Source organism: Malus domestica, chromosome 11 (assembly GCF_042453785.1).
Source record: "Malus domestica chromosome 11, GDT2T_hap1".
In the NCBI taxonomy this organism is placed as follows: Eukaryota; Viridiplantae; Streptophyta; class Magnoliopsida; order Rosales; family Rosaceae; genus Malus; species Malus domestica.
In genome coordinates this window covers 38,542,143-38,560,634 of record NC_091671.1, presented here as the reverse complement: position 1 = coordinate 38,560,634, position 18,492 = coordinate 38,542,143, and the positions used below count along the sequence as shown (strand labels likewise).

Below are 18,492 nucleotides of genomic sequence, written 5' to 3'. Positions count from 1 at the left end.
TTTTTTTTTTGATAACTTGACGATATGACTATTATTGGTACTCTCAGAAACCAGATTAGTTAGGCCTAATTTGTTAAAAATACCCTAATATAAAATTATGTGTAAGTCTCTCTCTATGGGAGGAGGTTTATCTACCCTCCTATTCTCATCTCCATGTAAGTCTCTCTCTATGTGAGAGTCTCTCTTTATAAAATATCAGATGTTGATGTAACTTAACCATGACCGTTCAAATAGAAAATGATGAAAGAGTAGAAAAATTAAGAAGGTAGAAAATCATCATCCCTATCTATATCACGGTAGTGATAAATCCGTTTTATAAAAATCTCTCGTGCCATGCGAATGTTATTAATTTGGTGACAAGTTTTCCACGTGAGTACATATGTGTACTTAATTGTAGGGGCCAGGTAGGCTCAGTTGGCCAGTACAATGGAATCTAGTACTACATGCTAGCTGTGCCCTGCACTTGTAGTTCCCATCAATCTTATGTTAACTGAGCTAATTTAAATCACTTAACTGAAACTAAACCTTAATTAGGTTCTGATTAAGTTTAATAAAATCTAACCTGTTATTTAACAAGCGATATTATATACATTAACAGGTGGAATGATGAGCTAAGTCTCATAATTGGTTAAAAATAATGTGGTTCAAATTCGTTTTTGACGAAAATCAAATTTAAAACCTCTTTCTTACCGCTAAAGATAAATATCATTAAACCGCTAATAAAATATGTCCACGAGATCCAAATAAGATCTTTCGGGGAGTGAGCTTGCCAGCAATATGCTTCACGGGACTCGTACACGTACGTCCCTACACAGTCTACAGGTAATGAGTTCACGGTCAATGGTTTTGATTGAATTAAATGCCAATTGCATTGGCGTGAGTGTGACCAGGGAGGACTTGTTTGACTAAATTAAGTTGAAAGTTAAACAACAATTTTATGCGGAGTTTTACTTAACTAAAACAATTTTACGAACGATGATTCTTACCCTTTGTTTTCATTGATGATTTTAATTTAAAGAATATGTCTGTAAAAAATTAATTAAATACGAAATTGTTTAGTCATTTTATCGTTGTTCAACAAACACGAAAAGTTTTCAAATTCGATACTAAATTAGACTGTCTGCTATGTGGTTTAGTTGAATTTTTTCTTCCTTTAATATAAAAATATAGATGTACTAAAAAAAAATACAAAAAGCACGAAAAGTTTTAACAATATTAATCGGCAGTTAGAAATTTATGATTTGGTTTGTTTCTTGCAACATTGATCGTTAAAGAGTGGAGTAGAAAATGAATTAGTATACGTTATTGGAATTTGGAACTCACATGGTATGAGTTTGATGGTCAGCCATGCACCACCCGCATTAGTGCCAAATGTCTTCCTTAGAATAAAAGCATGAAGCCACAAACTCGAAAGATTTTTCAGTATGATCAGTATACGATATGGTACACCACTTGTTACTATATAAATAGTAGGATATGTATAATTAATAACTTAAAAAAAAAATTTCTCACTACCTACATAAAAATACGTAATGTACCACTCGTGTTCTCGTCACAACCCAAACAAACCGAGATCCAAATTAATTAACGTGGGATTCAGCACACCACATGCCTCGATTTTCATCCCCTCAAGATTGTAATATGATTCATGCAAATTAAACGTGGGGTTTTCACCATTTTATCAGCAAAGGGTCTTGTAATTTTCTGTCTTGTGTGTGTAATCTCTTGAACAACCAATTAATTCTAAATCATAAACTTAGTTTATAAAATGGGGGTTTTGAACTTTAATCCTTCAAGAAGATTAAAATTTAATAAAAATATGGTGGTTAGATTGGATATTGATTTTAATACCTTAATGTGCACTTAATTCAAATTTATATTATTTTTTTGTTTTAATATTTAATAGATACCTTATTTAATGTCATTACATTAAATTTTAAATTTATTATTATACACATTTAATTCATTAATTTTATTTAACATTCTATAATTAGTGTACCTAAACATCTGTATTATAATATATTTTACTAAATTAGTATACCGAAATGTGCATACCTAAATATATTTTAGTGAAATAGTGGCACATAAGAAAATATGCAAAAACATAATTGTACCAAAAATTTCATACCTAACCATATGATACTAAACTAATGTACTGAAATGTCGGTACCTAAATATATTATACTAAACTAGTGTACCGAAATGTTTGTACCTAAACATATTATACTAATCTAGTGTGCTGAAATGTTCGTACCCAAATATATTGTAATGAAATTAGTGGCACATAAAATAAATGCAAAAACATAAGTGTACCAAAAAATCTTACAAAATGTTTTCTTATATAAGATACTCACCATAATGAGAATTAAAATTTATAATATTTTCATAAAATTTAATTTATGAACACCATTAAATTACAAATAAAAAAGAGAGACAGTGCATAAATATGCTGACATTAAATAGAGTCTAGGGACTAAAATCAATTTTAATCTTGTATAAGACATTTTTCTAAACTTCATCTTATTTAGGTATTGAAATCTAGTTTTCTATTATAAAATTGGGAAGTTTATTTGTAGTGTGAAATCCGTTTTCTTAACGGATTCTTACCAGGTGACACGATAACGAGCTAACTCACTAATGGGTCGCGTCGTTTTGTGTCGGATTAATAGGTCTTTAAGAAATTGTCATGCCTAATGTATAGACTTGGCAAACGGGTCGACTAGTTTACATGTCATATCAGTTATCTTAACGGGTTTCTAACGTGTGACGTGATAACGATACAAATCGTTAATGAGTTCTTAACGAGACCCCTATAACGAGCTGACTTTAATGGGTTGACTCGAAACTTGTTATTTTCGTATCGTTTCATGTCAGGTTAACAAATTGTGCAAAAGATTACTATACCCCATTATTAAAGATATGACGTAAAATATTCTAAAAATATAGAATACTTGGTAATATACTAAACAATAATATTGTCACAAGGAAACAAAAGGCTCACTATTAATCAGTCACGAAAGTTTCTTGTGGATTTTAGTTGGGGCTTGCAGTGAGAGATTCCAACATCCACAGAAAAGTATGCAATGTGCCCCATAGGGCCATACCGATCTATGACTTCTTTTGGATTTTTGGATGACAAGCCTAGCTAATTTGTATGTCAAGTGGTAAAAAATAAATATGAATTACCTCATGTAACATGTTTTCAGATCTCCCACCACCGACCAGTTCCACTTGATTCGATCATTGGTTTGTGGATTGACAGTATACGTACTACAGACCTTACAGTATGTCTTCCATGCATCCAGTGACGACTCCTGAATTTTCCCCTCGAAAGTAATTAAATTGAAGGCTGCACGTCACTTTGGCTAAAAAATATCGAAAATATCCTGAAATCTTAGAATGCTAATGAAGCATAGTAAACAATGGAATTCGGCCTAAAAATATATTTATATCACTGCAAAAGCCGTGAGTTGAACTCATGGCGCCGTTCTCCTTGAATCATGCATATGCAAATATAGAAATACGTACTTAAGGCTAAAAAAGGATGGAGCCAAGAAGCTATAAACGTAAGGACATGGACAGAGACTGCTTCGTCGTGATATTGTGTCTAAAGTAGAGGACAAAAGACGATGGAAAATCCTACGTACATCTGGTATGTAAAAACAAAGCAGACAAGATCTTATCGCAATCTACGTGGTATTAGCTCCCAGGGTTCGAAAGAGAGAGATACACACGTGTGCATGGGATCTGGATCGCATGGATGTATGGGCGGTTTGTGATTTGGTCTGGTATAATCAGAGAGATCAGCTGATCCTAGGGTTTTAAAAATATTCTGGTTTGGTTTCAAGACTTAATGATTTTGTATCGTTAAGCTGAAAATAATGTCGTTTTGAGGATTTTCATAACAAATATATACCGCAACCGCACAGTATTCTTATACTATTTAAGTTGTTTCTCCTTTTAGGGAGTAGGATTATCTCTCTTTTTTTTTTTTTTTCCTCCACTCCTATTTGAATGGTTACGGTTAAGCAACGTCAACATCTTATATTAATTTTTTATAGAAAGAGAAAGACAAAATAGAGAATGTGAGATAAGGAGATAAAAGGAGATAAAAAGATGAGGAGAGAGAATCATAGTCCCATTTTAGACAAACTTTACGTGTTTATATTTAATCAAATTATTTTCACACCAAACGAAAAATGAAAGAAGAAAATTAAGAACAATTGACAATATCATGCATGATGCCATGCATCCTCTTGAAATAACTATAAAATTGACTTCAGATTTAAAGTGATGAAAGTCGATTGTAGTGGTAAAGTAAATATCTTACATAATTTATCAAAAAAACCGTTAAAATTGACATGTGTTTTGCACGTGAGAGAATAAAAATGTAACTTTATTATAAATCCGTTAGACCCACGCAATATCAAATGATCAACGATGACCATCTCAAGACATATGTTAATTTAAGTTTATTCTAGGAGAGTCAAACGTTAGAATTCCTTGTCTCACAAGTATTGTAAATTAGCTTTTTTTTATTATTTTCCAATAAATTTTAATCCTTACAGTTTAAGACTTATGATGAATATAGAAAGGGGTTTATGAACGAAATATGTCGAATTCGATGTTTCTGTAAAGTTGCTGCAATATATTATTAACAACTTGATTAAATATGTAGGCATGTTCTTGATGGAACTGGCTAGAACTACAAGTTGTTCTTCCCAAGCTTAATCATAAGCTGAAAGAATATAATTAGCCAAGCATTTTACCTAATTAAATAGTTTGGAGATGAAAAATTAAAGGTGGCTCTCAATGCTTGGTCTGATGGAAATGGATATGATTCTCAATAGGAGCATAACTTGGGTCTTAATCAAATGGTTTCATCACTAAAAAGTAGAAAAACTTACACCCTTTCATGGTATCTTAGGTCTTAAACATATGTGCTATAAGAGTAATTGATCAAAGCATGTAATGAATAAAATTGCCCACCAAACCACTTTAAGTTAAATCTCTTTCTTCCTTTTGAGCAAGGATGATATTAATATTCTTTAAGTTCAACCTCTTTCTTCCTTTTGAGCAAGGATGATATTAATCAAATTGATTTCAATTTGCAAACCAAACCCTTGGAGACAGACCATATGTTTTTGTGGTGACTACTTCGTAGTATATTTCAACGATTCAAACCGTTTATCTTTTAGGTGGTCTTACTTCATAGATAATTTCTACAAAAATCTCCGAAATCTGAAACCATATGACTATTGAATTAAGGGTTGGGTTTTTTTGTAGAATCGCATTCGTTCATTTTCTTCATTACATGACAGAGTTGCCCCCCAACCCCCCAAAAAACATATGTAAAAGATTGTGTAAAAAAGTGGTGCCACTAATCCGTATATAGTCTTACTCTACTCTCTTAAATGAAATATAATACATATTAAGTGGAGACCTCCATTGAAAATACATAAATAGGTAATGAGTTATGAAGAGCCAATGACCCAAATTAATAATTTAATCAAATATACTTAGTATTATATTGTTAAGATGATAAAGTGTCCATATTAATTAAAATATATAAAGTCTAGAATCTGCTTTACTAAAAGAGGAAACAAACACTTTTAAATAATAAGCATTGATATGAAACCAATAACTTTGATCAGTAAAAAGGAGATCCTACCACAATTTTTTTTGTTAATTTTAACCATGCATGATTAAAAGTGAAAGAAAAGTGGAGTGGATACATGTGTGAATGTGATGGGATACAATAATATATTTTCTTATTTATAAGTTTAGAAGAAGATGGGTTACTCTCACTATCAACGTCATGCTATATCCATAACTTTAAGCCGAAAAAATTACCCATGACACCTAACTGCCAACTGTCACAAATATTGATTTTCGTAAGAATTTATAAATCGTGCACTAACAAAGACGACTCAAACTTTAATAAAAGCGACACACAAGACATGAACTTTACCAACTGAGCCAACCCTCGTTGACAATGATAATATGTCTTTATAACCAGTGGCACTACTAGAAAATTTGACTTTACCGACAAAAGTAGTTTGTTGGCAAAAGTCAAAATTTGTAGGCAAAGTGTCTTTCCCGAGGAAAAAATTTGTCGGCAATTTTGTCACGAAAAGCATGTCGCCTAAGAGTTTTGCCGACGAATTTTGGTACTTCATCGGCTAAGATTCAACTTTTCCCGTCAAAATCTTATTTGTCGGCATTTCCATCTTTTCCGACAAATAATTCATCGGTATAGGCCTTTTTAGCCGACGAATAATACTTTTTAGCCTACAAAATGTGTTTGTCGCCATGAATATTTCGTCGGCACAACCTTCTCTTTGCCGACAAATTGGTTTTGTCAAGAAGACATTTCATTTATAAAAAAAAATGCTTTGATGCTCAGCTCTTACATATGCATATCAAAATACAATAGACAATTGTTAAGAAATAATATTTTACTGATTGATAAATGTTGAATGTACATCTAGAGTCTAATACAAAAGTATCGTTAGTGAAATCATAAAACAATTGAAGGAATGTTACACATGAACCAAATAAAAAATATCAAAAGTCATGGACTGAACTGTTCATACAAAAGCTCCCCTTGTCCTGGTCTCTCGTCCATCTCTGCAGTAGGATTGGCTAATGGCTCCTCAGGCGACCCAAACTCTCATGTAACTCAAACTTGAACTCCCTGCATCGACTAGCCATGATTCTGTTGAGGTAGTCATAGTTTTCGTAAACGGTTAGATTGAAATAATGATTAGAAGCTCTCAAATGTGCTAAATATCATTCCTCTAGATTGATATAATGATAGAGATCGTAAAAAATATACTAGAAGCTTCTCAGAGTCTAACTTCTAAAATTAGAGTCTTTATTTCCACAACACAAGAAAATGAGCATTCCTAGCTTTAGATCAAATTACCTTCAAAAGTTCAATAACCCCACATATGCAAACTCAAACATTTAAAAAGATTATATTACGAGTGCAATTATATATTTCTCGTTTAATGCTAATATCAGAAATGTGAGCATTTGTCATCATGCAAGAGGTGGCTTACTGAAGAGCATCAATTGCAACCTTAAACCTTGGACGATATAGCACCATAGTAGAAAATGGGGCAGAGCTGCAACAACACCACAGTAGTACAATAAAAAATGAAAACTTAACATCATATTAGTATCAAGCATATAGTGAGTTTGATTAAGCATCGGACATTTATCATACATAGATTCTTAGAGGCCAGGACAATGGTTCATCCAACCTTGTAATGAACATTTCAAACCACCTGCCAATCAAGAGGTTTTCTTTAGTCCCTTAATAAGATGCAAATCAAAATGAATGAAAGGAGGTACAATAAGTTACACAATAATAATTAGTAGCAGTTCAAATCTCGGATTAATTAGCAGCCCTCAAGTACGGAGAGGTTCTCCTTTAGCCTCTTATGTAATAGCTGACTAAAGCACTCAGTTATTTTCATCCAATCGAGGTATATCAAACATCTGATTAAACCACAAACTACAAAGCTTTATTAGAGTTTACACAAACATGAAAAATCTAACAAAGAGGATTAGTTCAATAAAACATGTAGTGTCAATGTAACATAATTAAGATTAAGAGATGACTGATGCCATACAACAACTGTTTTCAGCACAAGAACTCCATGTACAAGTCTCGCATTTTCTGTGTTGACATTGAATCCAAGTCCAATTGCACTTCAGGACAAGATCCTAAAATGCAACATACAATAAATTTAAACCACTGCACTGTTCATAACCAAATGATACTAGCATAGTAATATTTACATGGTCACCTGCTGAATGTGAAGCAAGGTGCCAAAAAGACTTGCTTCTTGGACAACTTGGGAAGGTTTCTTTGCTCTAACTCCCTTCAGAAAACACACATATCACCAAATGAAAAGTACCGTTAACATCACAGTTAACAAACCCGAGCAAATAAAAAATATGAAGCCATTTTCTAACCTTGTTTGACAACCTATTCAATTCCCTTCAACAGGTACTTTTGACAAATTACAAGAACCAAGCATTGACCCTGCACCATAAAAATCTTTCAAACATACCCAAATTAAACCATTACAAGAACCAAACACAAAACAAGAAATCATTCAAGGCACCTCCAAAATGTAAATGGATTGGAAATCAATATCAAACCAATATCACACAAAATGGCATCTAGTTAATTAAAAATTATATTAAATAAAAAGAAAATAACTAAACCGCTATACCTTTGGCGCGTTGCGGGTTTGTGATTGGGAATTGAATAGACGGGCCGAAGGAGAGAAAGCCGGAGCAGATCGAGGCTAAAGGAGTGGGCTGCGAGAGAAACAATTCGGTATTTGTGGAGATTTGGGGTTTTCGTGTTTAACCAGATGATCGGGATGAGAAACCAATCTAGAGCCTAGAGGGTGATGACTGCAAGGTAATTTCAGAGTTGGAGTAGGAGGTGGCATCGAAGACTTTGTAGAATAGGAGCGCAGATTCGAGTCCACGAACGGAAGACGACAGAGCGAGAGAGACGAGGCAGCAACAGATATGTGAGAAACGAGGGAGAAGCCCGGCGCTAATTTTTTAATTAATTAGGTTTAGGAATTTGAAGATTACCACTTTTAATTCTAACCGGCAATTGTTCAAAAAAAATTCTAAACGGCAAAATAATTTTTTTGTTGCCCACTTAATTAAAGAAAACGCGCGACTTAAAAAAAATATCATTTTCAAGAAGGCGGGAAAACTCCCACCAAATTCTTACCCAATAAAAATTAAGTTTGTCGGCTAACAATATCTTCGCCGACAAAATATTTGTTGGCCATAACCTTAAGTCGTCGGGAGAAGTTCTTACCAAAACCTTAACCTTGGTGCTCGTATTTAGCCAACAAACCAAAAAAATTGTCGGGTAAAAACTTTTTTGCCGACAAAATAAGTTTTGTTGGCTCAAAATTCGTCGGCAAAATTAGATTTTCTAGTAGTGTGGCAGAAGTGTTTTTTTTTTCCGGATCGATATATGTGGTGAGTAGTTTTTCTTGACAATATAAATTACTAGTTTTTACATATTTTCAAAATAAAAAGGTCAAATTATAACATATTTGAAGCAGATATTCATTGAAAAATATGGAAAGTCAGAGACAAAATATGATGCAAAACTACAAGATCTCCGAGTGAGATGGATCTTTGATTTTCCTAGATCATTTTTGGTAATATACGGTTAGGATTTTTAATTAATTGTCCTAATGGTCAGGGATCCTTTTTTTTTTAAATAAATGATATTATTTACAATAAAAAGTAAAGCAGTACATTAAGTTTCATAATGAATTAATAATAATGTTATTTAAATTCACTTTTAACAATATTTAAAACTTTTCACTTGCAAGTAAAATAGAATATCATTTAAACCGTAGTTTTAAATAGCTGGGTTGCCCTTTAGATACGACGACTCACTTCCCAAACTTGTCCGCCTCAGGTTGCTTCTGTAACACAACCAAGTACAGCGGCACGCATTAGGAGCCACCCACATTAGCCAATTTCAAGCCGCCATGCCGCCAACGTCTTATATTGTTTTATTTTCTTTTTTATTGCTCGAGTATTTGTGTTTTTCTCTCAATTTTTAATTTATTAATTCGACAATTTTTATTATGAACTTATTTGAAATTGTTTTTAAAATGATTGAAAACGTTTTAATGAAAATATTTTTCTGTTCACTTCTATTTTTATTAAAGATTCGTTTCAAAAACATTTTCAACAAAAATGTGTTCTAAAAGTATTTCCAAACTAGCTCTATATTTTTAGATTCGTGTATATTTTATAAGCGACGCAACTCTAGTCATGACTCGTTCATGCAATAGACTACCATTAAATATAATAATCAGACACTAATCATAAATCATGGGACAGTAAATAAAGAACATGTTGCGAATCAAATTTGCAATTATATATTACTGGAATAACAGTATTTAAACATATATATACGTTAATGCAAGTGTCACCGCCTTTCATGTCAAGAGAAGAAAGGCCAACTGACTAGTATTTCGTGAGAAAAACAAAAGTTAATCGACAATTAGACTAAACAAATCAAAAGTATAAGGGCTCATAACCCTGAGTGAATGTATATAGGGAGCAAGGTGGTTGTAAGATTTTGAAAAATATACATTCGAAGGTTTTTCAAGAACCTTCTGAATGTTTGATAAGGTTCTTTTGTATCTATTAAGTGTTTGACATCCGCAAGTTGTGTCAACAATATTCCATAAATTCTCAATAGCACTCATCAGATTGCTTCAGCATATATCAATATATGTTGACAAGTGTACAACTTGGTTCGTCTGACGATAACAAGCCCACCAAGCGCACTTCCCGCTCTGTTTTTATCTAAAAAATTTGAATCCTAACACCCCAAAGTTCAAATCTTGAATCTACCGTTGTCATAACAATATATTTATTTGTGTCGTTTGTAAAATGTAATTGACGTGTTAATCTAGAATTGTTTGCTCAAAGCACGTTTATGGATGGAGAGGTTGATCTTGATCATGAAATTGGTCATTTTATAAAAGTTACCAAAAAGGTACAAACTAGTACAATTAGCGGTAAATTGGGAGAAAGAGACATTGGAAAGGACTTGCTGCAAATTCTTATGGAGATGAATAAGTTGGTGATGAAAATGAATGGACGGCCGTGATGTACTGTACCAAAAAACAAAAATATTAGTACTTAGCCACGTAAAATATTAAATCCAGAGCTCAAATTAGATGAGGTCCCCCCTAAACGGCCAAACCAACCTCACATTCCTCTCCTCCTCTTACCATGAAAGCCGACGGAATTGGAAAAATCATGCACACTGGAATATCCCTAGGATTCTCTCTTCTTTTCTCCTATGTGAATGTCATCCGCAGTCCCCACGGAGTCCCCATCAGCACAGGTTGGCTAGCTCTGCTCCACGGGCACGAGAGAGATAGAAGAACTTTTATGACATGATTATACTGTTGTTGTGGTGTTTTACGTATGTGATATAACATCATGGAGAAAACACGCGAATGATATGTTTATTGATACAATACCTAAAGTTGGATTCGTATCATATCAATCACGTAACTAAGTCATGTTATAATGTGCGGTTAATAACGAACCCGTAATTAATAATAACATCACACTCATAAACTTTATCATCACACTCTTTCATATTTCTCACGCATTGTTTAAGAGAATTTTTTTTTTTCACCATCCTAAAGTGATGGTGATGCTCACAACCTTATTTATCACCGCTGGATGAGTTTAAATTTCGAGATCTGTGTAGTAGATAGATACAAACTTCAAAATTTGAACTCATCTAATGATAATACGTAGAGCGGTAATGTCACAACCCATCCCGAAAATTTAGTATCGTGGATGTGATTTGACGGAATTGCCCTTGAGTTTTGGTTGAGCATTTCAAATTGAAACAAGGTTGTGGATCCAATTATGTTTTATTTTCCCTAAAGTTTGGACCCAATTGGAAGTTAGAAAATTATGGGTTGAAATTGATTGGTTTCAATTGGACCACACAAGCACACTCTCTTCTCTATGCCGTGTCTCACTCTCTATCTCTCTTGGACTTTCATTCTCTTTCTCTTCTTCCATTTCGTACGGACACACTCACCATCGAGCCTCCAAGCACAGATCAAAGGTTTTGAAGGCACCATTGTGCTCGTGAGGACCCTACGAACTCACCCATACCAATTTCAGTTAAGAAATCTTTCGATTTCACGTTGAAATCTCGAGGTCCGATTTGAGTACTGTTCACAAACTTTGTAATGGTTGGTTTTTAGGACAATCCAAGCTCACAGTGAGCTTTAGGAGGTTCTCACGAAGCTCGGGGACGTTCGTTTGAAGGTTTTGGACGTCGGGATCAAAGGTTTGAGGGTGGCCGGTTTTGGTGAAATTTCCCAACGTGATTTCGAAGGATTTGGAAGTTTTTAAAGGTATAGCCTTCTTCCTCTCGTAATTTGTGAAGTTTTGGTGAAAATTTCATGGAAAATGGTTGAGAATCGAGCGAGAAAATGACGATTACAGGTCTGCCCAGTTTCTGGCGTAGGCGAGTTTTTTCGGCGTCTGGAGGAAGGAGATGACGCTCGTGGGGGGCGCGTAGACCCGTGCCTATCCTGACGTGTGGGGGCGCGTGGCAAGTCCAAAAATTATTCTAAAAATACCTCGACGTCTGTGACATCGAGTAGGTCATTGTGGTATATTCATATACCCAAATTGAGCATCGTATGAGAAGTTATTACATATTGTTGGTTATGTGCTTTAAAATAACATTTTTATAGTTGTTTCGCATATAGGTGATACCTATCCCGAGGACGAGCGCATTCAAGGATGTCACGGGGGTTACGACCCTTTGACTTACCAGTGAGTGGGCAGAATTTTCTGTATTTACCTATATACTATTGATTTTTCCCAGAAATTGAATTTAAATGAAAGTATGTTTTAAAATGTCATGCATACATTGTATGAATTGATAATTGTTGCATATATATGTTAAATGGTGTTGTGGACGCACAAGTGAGTATCAAGTGAGTTTTATGTTAATCATGTGATTTATTGTGATGTGAATTGTATTGAAAACTCAAACCTGCACCCTTGGTGTTAGTGCTTATATTATTCACCACGCACCACACGCTCACCTTGGATCCAAGTAGGTGCATGTCGTACAGACCATTAGAGGGTTCCGACATGTCTGACATACCATGAAAGGTGGTTCCAACTTGTAGGTGACTTTAGAGTATTATACAGCTGTTGATGAGAGAAGCACTAGAGCGTATTATTACACCATTCTTGTCGTACAGACTACTTCAGGTAGTTCCAATGCATGTGCAGAGTAGTGCCGTACAGGTCACAGTTGGTGACTCCGGTTGGATTGGATATTGAGCTATAGAATTAACCATACAGGACCAACTGCAAGGTCTCTGGTTGATTCCTTATTTCACCTGTTATAATGTTGCATCCTTATTCTGTTATTGACGTTTATAGCATGACATACTTTCTGGTTTTTTTATAAAGATTGGTGATTTGAGATATTTGAAGAATTATATGCATATTATGTTATTTTCTGGGAAAGTATACAGGTTTTACAGCGATGGGTTAGAAATGTTGTTAAATTGAAATGTTTTCGAAAAACTTTGTTTTACTGCCACACTCAATTTTGTTTTGCGCCCCTCCAAGTTTTAGTTAGCGGTGTGGTGGCTCACGAGGATTCCCACGGCATTCTAACAAACTACATAAACGTAGGACTCACCTTCGGGTGTTGTAATTTAATAATGTTCCTACTTGACTGCACCTAGTACTTATGCTCTGAATATGTGTGTTTCACACTTAAACTTACTCTAGCATGCTAGTTGGATATTATTGCAAGTAGTTGGTTTTTATTCCTTCGTATTTCTCTTATCTATTGCTTCCGCGTCGCACTTTTGGTTACGTCATGCTCACGTGATAGCTAACACGCCTTGATTCTAGGATCGGGGTGTGTCAGGTAAGTATTACCACCACTTCAGGATGGTGAACAAAAATGCACTCCATTATATAATAAGCCATAAATCTTGTCTTATTTATTGACATCATTGACATTGCAACTTCAAGTAGAAATTGGGGAGTATATTAATTGAAGAGGACTTGAAAAAAAAGGAAGACGACGACTTGGGTTTCTAAGATATTAAAGAGGTTGGGAGATGGGAGAGAGGGTATGATAAAGTTGAGTTTTAATGAGTGACAGGAAGCATCGAGAAATAGCGTTGTTGGTGATAAAAAGTTAAAATAATTTTTGTACACCGATGAATTCACGAGCTATTTTAGCAAAAATTGAACTTAGACTGCTGGAGATGCTCTTACAGTATCAGTATGTGAAATCTTGCTCACCTAAAAACGGGATTCGATTTCCTTTTCATTGCCTATATTACTACAGATTTCAGTTGGTAGCTGAAAATGTGCAAAAGGATTTTCAAGGCATACTCTCTGTAGCTTGATGTTCTCAAAGTACTAGAAGGTACTGTTTTGTTCAATAATTCAAGGTTGCATATGGATATGACAATGTCATTCATACATTCATTTTTACTTTTTACAGATCGCTCTCAAATTTCAGTCGTCATATTGAATGAATTGACAAATCAATGGCAAAAAATTAACAAAATATGTGGGAAGCAAAAGTGAGTGTGTAACACTATCCATCAAATAATACATGTATATATCTGTGGGACTCACATAGGTGCCACATCGTCATATTAGCATAAATTTTTTACAAAAGTTAATGGCAGAGGCAATGTTAAACCATGTACTTATAATTCGTAATTCTTCAATATTATTCTTCTCACTCGAATAACACTTGTTAAATTCAATGACATTAATTAATGAATTTTTAGTATAGGGACCAATTGTAAATTATGATGAAAGTTCAGGGACCAATAAATTCCTTTAATTTTTTTTTTTTGTACATTGATATTTTTACACTAAAGGAAGGGGAAATTCCTCTAAAATTTAAAACAATTGAACTCACTTTTATGAGAATCACTTACATCCGTCATTGATGGGAGAAGGATATTTTGTATAGTTCAAACAGTTGCACAATATCATGCGTTTTAAATTTTAATTTCCTGTGATCAGATCCAAAACTTGTTTAAGATACTACCACAATAACATAACGGGTGTAGATAAAACCTCTCTCCTCCTATGTGGTGCTTTAAATAGAGAGATTTTGGTTAAAGAATAATGACCTTGGAGATTGACACCAAATTTCATAAAAGTAGCTCAAAATTAATTTATGGAGTAATTAGGTTTTCATCCTTATTTTTACTACTCTATTGATTAAAACCTTATTACTTTTCAATTTTTGATCAAGGTCCTTTGTATTAATAATATCATTAATTATTTCATTAATAAAATATTTTTTATTTATAAATATATTCATTTAATATTAAAAATGTTACAATTAGTATATTTATATTTATGGCTAAATTTTTTATCATATATTTTTATTTTTAGTTTGTACCCATTTTTAATTTGCAACCCTTTTTTAATTTGTACCAATTTTCCTTTCAATTTTAATTTGTACCCATATATTAATTTCTTTTTGTGCCCATATTTTTTAAAGTTTTATTTGTATTGTACCCATATTTTTTAATTTATTTGTACCCATTTTTATTTTTGCTAAATGTACCCATTTTGAAGAATGTACCCATGTTTTGATACAATAATTTTTTGGTTATTTTTTATGAATGTACCCATGTTTACACACACACACACAATAGTATATTTATATTTTAATATTTTTAATCCCACAAATTATGTTTTTTATTTAAAATCTCATTAATATAAACAACTATAAATTTTAATTTTTAATTTAAAAAATATAGTAACGTACATAGAAATAAATTATCAATTAATTTTAGGGACTTGGATCAAAAATTGAAAACCAACAAAGTTTCAGTCAAAGATTGTTCATAACTAGGGACCGCATCCAAAGTCTCCCTTAATTTATACTACTAAGAAAATTGATGTTTTTGTGTAACAGTAATTTGGAGTTAATCTGAAATCTCAGCATAAATTATAATTGGTGTTTTTGTGCTTCTTGAGAGAGACCCTACAACAACTATGCCAATGTAACACTATTTACGCATTGTTATATTGTAGGCGACATTAAAAAATATAATTTTTTAATATTAGTTAAAGATACTGGCACAATGTTCAGAAGTGTTTTTAAAATAACTGAGAGCATTTTTTGTAAAAATATTTATGGAAAATCAATCATAAAAATGCGAGTGAATCTTGAAAAAACACTCGAAGTGCTTCCTGGAATAATCACATACTTCAAGTGCTTTTGAAATTCAAAAATATTTTCTTTAAAAGTATTTTTAGTAATTTTAAAAATACTTCCAAACGAGTCCTACATTGTACTTAGCTAAAAAGAAAATATAATCGTGCACGTTTAGTTGAATAGTTAAAGATGCAGAAGGGGTCATTATTAGCTGCTACTCTTGCTAAGGTGAACCTGAGATTGGTTACAAATTACATCTTGCAGAAAACCTACCAAAAAAAGAAAAATTACAGGAAAAGGAAAAAGAAAAAGACCAAATTCTAACTAACGCCCGTTAACGACAGGGCTAACGGTGGAATCCTTGCAGGGACTAGGTGGCAGACTGCTCCTTCCACAAGCCACGAGTCGTTGCACGAAACCATCGATTCTCTCTCCGTTTGTCTCCGTCAATAACCGCTTCCCGCCAAACGGTAACGATTCCACTCCTCTCTCCTTCAACACCGCCGCTTCCCCCTCCGATCGCTGGCCCGCAACCCCTTCGCTCCCCAATCCGAACGCCTGCAACAAACGCCGTCAATCATCCCGTAAATTGAACCAGATAAAATTAATTTAATTTCCCTTAATTATATACCTGAATTCTGACGTAATCAGCGCGGTTATAACAGAAGGCGTTTCCCATCATCTGGTCAATGGTCTCGGAAACTCCGTCGAGCACAATGTCAACCACCGACGAGGGCGAGCACTTTCCGTTACCCCGCCCCGCCTTCTCCACGCTCAGCGGGCCGTTACCTAACGACAAAACCAGCAGGTCCTCGACGCCATTGACGGAGGGGAAGTCGCGCTTGTTGTTGAGCACGTGCGTAACAGCTGCCGCCGTCGGGTTGTTCATCACAAGACCGCCGTCCACGGCCGAGCACGAAGTCTTTCCGTCCACGGATCTCAGGCTGAGCGGCTTGAACAAGCCCGGAGTCGATGACGTGGCGCGGCAGACTTTCCACAGCTCGAAGTCGAAACTCGCCGACTCGGACGCGTCGGCTCTGGAGAACACGAACGGGGCGGAGCTCTTCATGTCGTAGCAGGGAACCAGGAGAGGCTTACACGTGTCCTTGAGCGTCAGAACCTTGCCGTCCTCCCTCGTCAGAAGCTCCGCCAACGCCTTTTCCATGCTCCTGCCGGAGAACCTCCGGTGCCGGCGGAGCACTCCACCGAACCTCAATTTGAACAAGTCAGCATTCTTCTCGAAAACCGAGTTCACAGCATCTTTAGCGGTGAAGAGAGGGCGGCCGGAGCCGTCATCGGCGACGAGCATGGCGGCGAGGACGGCACCGATGCCGGTACCGGTGACGAGGTCGAAGTAATCGGCGATTTGAGCATGGGAATCTCCGGTTTTTAGTCGGATCTGATCCTCGAGGTGGATCAAGGCGGCTCCGGCGACAATGCCGGTTGTGCCTCCGCCGTCGATGCTAAGAATCCGAGTCTTCTTGGTGGTGTCGCGGTGGGAGAGCCACTTCTGCTCCAGCTTCGTGAAGATCTCTAAGGTCACCTCGCTCAGCTCCATTTTGTGATTATCTGAATGCTTTGCGAAGAGTGAGAGCGTTGTGAGTGTTATAGTGATAGAGTGTTCACGCTTTGTTACCGAGAAGCTTTAATGGCGGAAAATTGCTCGTCTCTCTTTCTCTCTCTTCTCGTTTTTCTCTCTCTAGAAAATACAAAACGAAGTGGTTTTTGGGGTAGTTGGAGAGTTAAGAGCAGAAACATTGGGAGTGGGAAGACTGGGGAGTGTGAGAGTGGGACGGCCTGTATGGGAAGGACCTTGGTTTTATATACGCGGGACGCAAGCCCCTTCCTTGTTGTCACGTTTTGCATCTGTATGTTTCCTAAATTATATTTTGCACCTTCAAATTTGGATCGCATAATAAATTTATGAAAAAGGATTTTCACCGGATTTTTTTTGTGGAGATCTTAGGAATTCCGTGATTGTGACAATTTATTGTACATTATGCGGGTCAAAAATCGTTTCAAAATTTAAAATATAAAATTAAATATAAATAGTACCTAACGAAAACTAATCGCACGATGTACGATGAACAGTCACGATCGCCGGATCCTTTTCCTAAATTTATACCTTATTTTGAATATTGCAATGCTATGCATTAACATACGAATTCGTTACAATGTTATACATCTGTTAGTCAATCGTTAGAGGGGTGCATAAAAAGATAAAAATGATACATGTCCATAGACGAAGTCAGAGATCTGTATGAATGGGGATATCCTCAAATAACATAGTCAAAAATTAAAAAGCTTAACAATTTACTAAACAAAACACACATATACTAATTCATAAGGTTTTTCATACAACATATTACAATACCCCATCGATGTGTTTTTATGTTTTGAAAGCATTGCATGACAACTTCATTACCAATACCATCTAATATCTCTCTCTATAAAATAACCATGTACATTTTTCCTCCGCCAAAAAAACTTAGCCCCCGCTAGGCCCAAGGTGGCTCCGTCCATGTACATGTCTATTATTTTCTTTTTAACTGTTATAGGTGTGAGCAAATACAAATCAAACATGACATCTATCAACGTAACAAACATAAGTCATTTTAAGTCATCTTGTGGTTTTTAAGTGGTCAAGACACACTTCAAAACGGAGGCAGATTCTCTGCCCTCCCACTTCCCATGTTCTACTGTTT

General features: G+C 35.1%; 1 protein-coding gene across 1 annotated transcript; it reads right to left on the bottom strand.

Moving 5' to 3' along the window:
• Window positions 1-15,988: 15,988 nt before the first annotated feature.
• Window positions 15,989-17,642, bottom strand: LOC103413368 (probable inactive patatin-like protein 9). The gene is made up of 2 exons (XM_008351836.4): window positions 16,419-17,642; window positions 15,989-16,345 (listed from the first exon to the last, which is right to left on the bottom strand). The coding sequence occupies exons 1-2, from the start codon at window positions 17,343-17,345 to the stop codon at window positions 16,112-16,114; spliced, it is 1,161 nt and encodes a 386-aa protein (XP_008350058.1). The 5' UTR covers window positions 17,346-17,642; the 3' UTR covers window positions 15,989-16,111.
• Between the last annotated feature and the right edge of the window lie 850 nt (window positions 17,643-18,492).